The sequence below is a fragment of the Salmo salar genome, chromosome ssa14 (assembly GCF_905237065.1).
Source record: "Salmo salar chromosome ssa14, Ssal_v3.1, whole genome shotgun sequence".
NCBI lineage: Eukaryota > Metazoa > Chordata > Actinopteri > Salmoniformes > Salmonidae > Salmo > Salmo salar.
In genome coordinates, this window is record NC_059455.1 from 44,226,485 (window position 1) to 44,233,584 (window position 7,100).

Sequence of the window (7,100 nt, forward strand, 5' to 3'; positions counted from 1 at the left end):
GAGACAGGGTGAGCGTGTGTGAGAGAGAGAGAGAGAGAGACAGGGTGAGCAGTGTGAGAGAGAGAGAGACAGGGTGAGCGTGTGTGAGAGAGAGAGAGAGAGACAGGGTGAGCATGTGTGAGAGAGAGAGAGAGAGACAGGGTGAGCGTGTGTGAGAGAGAGAGAGAGAGACAGGGTGAGCGTGTGTGAGAGAGAGAGAGAGACAGGGTGAGCGTGTGTGAGAGAGAGAGAGAGAGACAGGGTGAGCGTGTGTGAGAGAGAGAGAGAGAGAGAGACAGGGTGAGCGTGTGTGAGAGAGAGAGAGAGAGAGACAGGGTGAGCGTGTGTGAGAGAGAGAGAGAGAGAGAGACAGGGTGAGCCTGTGTGAGTGAGAGAGAGAGACAGGGTGAGCATGTGTGAGAGAGAGAGAGAGAGAGAGAGAGAGACAGGGTGAGCCTGTGTGAGTGAGAGAGAGAGACAGGGTGAGCCTGTGTGAGAGAGAGAGAGAGACAGGGTGAGCATGTGTGAGAGAGAGAGAGAGACAGGGTGAGCAGGAGAGAGAGAGAGAGAGAGAGAGAGAGAGAGAGAGAGAGAGACAGGGTGAGCGTATGTGAGAGAGAGAGAGAACAATCGAGGAGAGAGAGAGAGGAGTGTAATTAGAGAGAGTTGTTGTATATATGGTAAGCAGGAATTGTCAGGCAGGCGTAAAAGCGTCGCCTTGTTAACATCAAAAAGCCATTTCCCTTGAAAACCAGAACATCCAGTCTCTGCCCAGTCCAACAACCAGATGGTCCTGTTTCCAGGGGAAACAGCTTTTGGATGTTAGCAAGGCGACACTCCATCTTAACTCCTCCACATTTACTCGATTGGTTGAACGGTGCAGAAGAGGCCTACATCTCCTAACCATGTGAAAAGTGTTGTTTTTTGCTGTCAGATAGAGAGAAGGGGGAGTCTAGTTCTCCGCCGTCATAGCGTTACCTCGTCATGGGGAGTCCATCAGGACACCAGAGGCTCGTCCAAAACACTGTAGAGAATCTAGTACTGTTTTCATAAAACGTCTTAGAGTAGGATTGCTGATCTAGGAGCTGTTTTGCCTTTTAGATCATAATGAATAGATTACATGGACGGGGGGGACCTGATCCTAGATCAGCACTTCTACTCTGAGGCGCTTTATGACTACGGGCCCTGGACCTTGATGCTTTCTCAGTGCAGACGGCAGAGCAATGAGAAAATTGTAAAAGTGTTTAATATCAGTTGTTTTAATCAACGGTCATCCTCATTAATGAGTGGGCATTATGCATACAGTGATCCAGTGTCATGTGATTATGAATAATGTAATGCAACTGGCTAATTAGACTCAGAGAGAGTAGAGACAAAAAGGCACCAACTGTATACATTAAACAGTACTGAGGTTTCTGTAGTAACTACCTACTGTGCTTCTGACTTCCTGAAGGCGGAAAGGAAGTAGTACACACAATATAGCTTCGTACGTGTCCTTTAGTAAAGAAGTAATTAAAAACTTGATATAGGCTAGGCTCCCCTTTATTCCTGAACACTGTGAGAAGTGGGTGGCAGGTAGCCTAGTCCAGGAGTGTTGGGCCAGTAACCGAAAGGTTGCAAGATCGAATCCCCGAGCTGACAAGGTAAAAATCTGTCGTTCTGCCCCTGAACAAGGCAGTTAACCCACTGTTCCAAGGCCGTCATTTAAAATAAGAATTTGTTCTTAACTGACTTGCCTAGTTAAATAAAGGTTAAAAAAAAAACAGCAAGCTATGATGGACATTTGGTCAAAGTGAACTAAAATCAAGGATTTGCCTGGAGGCTATTTGCACAACTATCTCTGTGAGGTTTCATCAGGTAAACTGACATCATATGGTTAGGGTTGTTACGGTGACCGTATTACCCGCCATACCGGCAGTTATGAGTCACAAAGGCAGTCAAATTCCACATGACCGTTTAGTCAAGGTAATTAGGCTTCTTCCAAGCTCTGATGCTGCTGATGGTCATTAGAAACCTACCAAACTTGCTAACTGCCTGTTACTCAGCACTCTATTGTCCCTCTAATCACTCTGACATCAATACAAATGTAATGGAACATCTAAATCAAACACTTGATGAGAGCTCATGTTGCACAACATTTCTATAGGCTGTGCAATTGCAGGAGAAAACAGAGTTTTGATGGCCTCTTAAAAAGAGGAGGATCCCATCAGCTTTCTATAGGCTAGGCCCACTATATGCATTTATCATCTCTCCTAATATTAAGCACATTGCTTATATTTACAACAGGAGTATGTATAGCCTACCTGGCTGGCATGAAAATAAACCACGGGGAAAAGCATCCTCCATTTGCTATTTAAGTGCATAGATGACATGTAGCCTACTATCAGGCTATATTACATGGATTTATTCAAAAAATAAATTAAATGGCTTGTTGGCTGTGTGTGGAAGCCAGGCGATGCTAAATGTGCTTATGTTAATTAACGGTCAATTAGCGTGACACCGACAGTTATTTGCTTGACAATCAACGGCTGATGAAATTTTGTGACCGCCACAGTCCTAAGTGTGGTCAGTGGTTTTACTGCATGTTGTTGTTCACACTGTCCTCTCAGTTACACCGGAGGGAAATTCACTTCACACAACCTACTGATTTACAACTATTTCCTGTTTCCTTTCCTTCTCACGGCACTTAATTAATACTCTGAAAAATACTCTCGCAAATAATCAGAGACCTTCCCTTCTCCTGCAGCTATGCAAGCTTCAGCGTCTGACATTGACTGCCAACGGAGAATGAACGTCACGTAATGATAGATGGAGAGACTGAGAAAGAAAGAGAGAGAGAGAGAGAGAGCGGGAAGGAAAAACAGAGGACTGTTGTTTGGGTAAGAAACATGAAAAACACCTGAGAGAAACCTGTTGGACCTGTTCACAGAGATAAAAGAAAGAATCTAGGGATCACAATGCACCTTGGGTAAAGGCGGGAACAGAGTGCTTCTTGGAAAGGGGTGGGGTAGGACACAGGATGGAATGCAGCTTTGGCAGAGAATGTTTTGCTTCCTAACCCTGACAGCTGTATAGAAAACACAGTCTCAAACAGCACTCTATATAGTGCACTACTTTTGACCAGAGCCCTTTGGGACCATAGGGCTCTGGTCAAAAGTAGTGCACTATATAGGGAATATGGTGCCGTTTGAAACACAGTCAGTGTTTGTCTAGCTTTTCATTGACACATCCAACTGTAAATAAATAAATCCGAGGCCACACTTTTGGGTGCAAACAGTAGCTCTTGGTTCATGTGTGTATATGGCTTCCTGCCTGCTCTAGAGTTGCCTGGTTTACCACATTGCAGCTGAGTTCTCATCTGAAGTCTTTCACCCAAAGATAATCTCAAACTACTGCAGGTCTGGCCAGAGTCTCTTCTCTGGAGTCTAGATCAGTTACACTTCTCATTATGAAGTCTTATACTGCTTTATTAACATTCATAGCACCTTATAGATGCGGTCATCGAGCATTATGAAACTATAAAGTGTATCTTTATAAAGAAACTATAAAAAGATAGTGTGTTAGACTTACTATCTCATCGTAAAAAAAACTAACACAGAAACCATGACAACCGCTCTAACATGGCTACTAGAGATAATATTCAGTCTTTCCAGGAGGCACCAGCAGCACAACAGGAAGTGAGGCGAAGAGATTAAAGCAACAACAACAAAAAAAGTCCACACATCAAACAATATATTTTTTTTCTTTAGTGCCGTAGCCTATAGCGGTCTACTCCCCCGCGCATCGAGCATATTAACTGCTTCTGCATCAAAGGCCAGTTGGAAAGAGGAGGAGATGTAGAATGTTTGACAGACTAAGCAGTGTATAAGTGAGCAAAACAACAGCATATAATCATTAGTAAACACTCCCGCTATTAGGTAAGGATTATCTACATGAAAACAAAGTAAAAAATATATATATTTTTTTTATCCTTAAAAAAATGAATGTAGGCTAGGCCGATTTAAACGGCTTTTGACAGTTATTTTATTTTCATGACGATCTTCATCCATAACCGTCAGTTACACGGTTATTTCACACACACACACACACACACACACACACACACACACACACACACACACACACACACACACACACACACACACACACACACACACACACACACACACACACACACACACACACACACACACACACACACACACACACACACACACACACACACACACACACACACACACACACACACACACACACACACCTTACCTCCAGAACAGGCCCTGCTCCTAATATGGTCCTCTCCACCCCACTGCTGTAACCCTTCTGGCTCAACGCCGTCAGACAGTGAATCAGGAAATTGGCGCTCTGGGTTTTCCCTGATCCGCTCTCCCCTGATATCACCACACACTGGTTCTCCTGCTTCTTCAGCATGGTGTGGAACACCACGTCCGCCACCGCAAAGATGTGAGGGCTCAGTTTTCCAAGTGGCTGGTTGTTGTACATTTTGACATACTTCGGGTTATAGATGGGTAGGAACTTGAAGGGGTTAATGGCGACCAGGATGCCACTGGCGTACGTGTAGATGTTGTGTTTGTAGAAGCGCTGGCGTAACGCGGCCAGTATAGTGTCCTCGGTCAGGGTGGAGAGGCTGCACAGGTCATCATATTCCTCCGGTGAAGGTACCTCACTACCACCAGTCCCTGACCCCAGATCCCCTCCACTTCCTTGGGCTTGCAGGATGAAGTAGTACCCCTCCTCCTGGGGATGCTGGTTCCGGGCCCCTGGGGGCCACAGCAACACCCTCTCCACGGGCATCTCAGAGTCCCCTAGCATCCTCTCAGCCCCTCCATCCTGCCTGACCTCCAAGAGGGCGTAGTGCCGGGTCATGTCCAGGCCCAGCGTGGCCCCTGCGTTCTGGATAACCGTAGCGGCCGTGGTCCGAGGGCTGACCTGGAGGGTACAACATGCAGCCACGTCCTGGGGCAGACGCGGGTAGATCTGGAGGATGACGGTCTGCCGTTGCTGTAATTGATCCATGTCCAAGCTGGTTGTTCTCGTCACACCGTCAGACACACTCTTCCTGCTGGCTGACACTGGCACTGCCCTCCTCCAATCAGCATGCAACCACTGGGCAGGAGAGAGCAAGAGAGACGAATGAGGGGAAAACGGGAAAGAGAGACACAGACAGACAGAGATAAACATTACAGTGCAAGTGGCATTACACTTTCTACAATCGTAGCTTTTACAAAACACAAAATAATAACATAAAAAGGGGAATGTGAATATTACTTTTTATTCTATTTCTGCTGACATATACATATTTATGCTACACATTTTCTAACTCTATTCAGGGTTTTATAAGGTGCAGAGATTTAACAGGATAATGTGTCTAGAGAAAAGAAAGGGAAAGGTGACACCCAGTTACAAATTAACCCAGTTCTCAAGAGAAGCGAGTGAGTACTAGTCTTGTCTCAGCATGTAAAAAAAAAACTGGACACACCAGAACAGGGGGAAAAAAATGCCAAATGCTTCTGTTTCACGTCCACAACACAATAAACTTTAGTATTCTCACAGAGCTCACAGAACTTTCAAACGATTTCTCTAATTCCCATTCCCTACATAATATGTCAACCAGAGACAAGCACATTCAACACCTGTGATAACATTAATACTAATCAAATGTTATTCCTCACCTGACATTACGGTCCGGTCATTTCAATGCTCTACCGCTCTATAGTTGACAACAAGGAAGGCTTCTTTTCCACCAGGATTCCAAAACAACTTCATAAAAATAAAAAAAAATCACATACGCAACTGAAAAGTAAAAAATAATGTAAAATATGAACATAAAAGCAACAATAATTTAGAGTTAGTTGGCAGCAACTCGATACTTGAAATGTAATGCAATTTGAATGGTCATCGAAAATCTTGTAGACAAGTTGTTCTCGTCCTTGTCGAATTGTAACTTCCTATATCTGCTGTCCACACGCCGTCTTATTACGGGGGCGTTCTCCGGCTTTCATGACAACTCGGAAACTTGAAAACTCCGAGTTTTTTTTGTTACGTAAATCTAGCTACCTATTGGTTGATTCTATGAACGCATTTCATGCAATTCTACGTCCTTTACACGATAAAAGACATTAGCGGAGTATTTGTTTAATACCACACAAACGGCCAAATGCGGGCTACTAGTGTGCAACACGCTATTAAGGTAGGATGCATTTTCAGAAATGTATTTATTTTCGTATTCATAATCATTTGTTTTACCCTTATTGTTTTTGCATATCATTGTTATTATTGTAACCTATTTATTAATCTAAACCAGTTATTTAAATATGCAAAACGTGTTTTATATAATTCTGTTGAGAAATTTGAGTTGGCTAAATGAAGTTCGATATGTCTTTTTAACTGTGTTCTCTGTATTTAGTTTAAGAGAGGTTATAAGTAGGCCTTTTGTAAAATTAATATCATTAGTCTATTGCTGTAATTTGTTGGGTACGGTAGGAACTAGCTTTTCTTGGTAATTGCTGCAATACAGTGCATTCGGAAAGTATTCAGACCCCTTCCCTTTTCCCACATTTTGTTACGTTACAGCCTTATTCTGAAATGGATTAAATAAGAACAAAAAATCCTTATCAATCTACACACAATACCCCATAATGACAAAGTGAGAAAACAGGTTTTTAGAAATGTTTGCAATTGTATTACAAATAAAACCTGAAATACCTTATTTACATAAGTATTCAGACCATTTATGACAGAGACTTGAAATTGAGCGCAGATGCATCCTGTTTCCAATTATCATCCTTGAGATGTTTCTACAACTTGATTGGAGTCCACCTTTGGTCAACTCAATTGATTGGACATGATTTGGAAAGCCACAAACCTCTCTATATAAGGTCTCACAGTTGACAAAGCATGTCAGAGCAAAAACCACAGATCTGGGGAAGGATACCAAAAAATGTCTGCAGCATTGAAGATCCCCAAGAACACAGTGGCCTCCATCATTCTGAAATGGAAGAAGTTTAAAACCACCAAGACTCTTCCTAGAGTTGTCCGCCCAGCCAAACTGAGTAATCGGGGGAGAAGGGACATGGTCAAGGAGGTGACCAAGAACTCGA

General features: G+C 43.4%; 1 protein-coding gene across 2 annotated transcripts in view; it reads right to left on the reverse strand.

The window, feature by feature from the left end:
- The window catches only part of LOC106569614 (unconventional myosin-IXb), a 61,288-nt gene extending 55,313 nt beyond the window's left edge, over positions 1 to 5,975 (reverse strand). The window contains exons 1-2 of one of the 2 annotated variants that reach the window (XM_014141154.2): positions 5,673 to 5,975; positions 4,246 to 5,106 (exon numbers count right to left, since the gene is read on the reverse strand). In XM_014141154.2, coding sequence (XP_013996629.2) covers positions 4,246 to 5,016 — 771 coding nt within the window. In that variant the 5' untranslated portion in view covers positions 5,017 to 5,106; positions 5,673 to 5,975. The remainder of the gene's footprint in view (positions 1 to 4,245; positions 5,107 to 5,672) is intronic. The other variant, XM_014141155.2, reaches the window with a different exon arrangement.
- Positions 5,976 to 7,100: the final 1,125 nt, after the last annotated feature.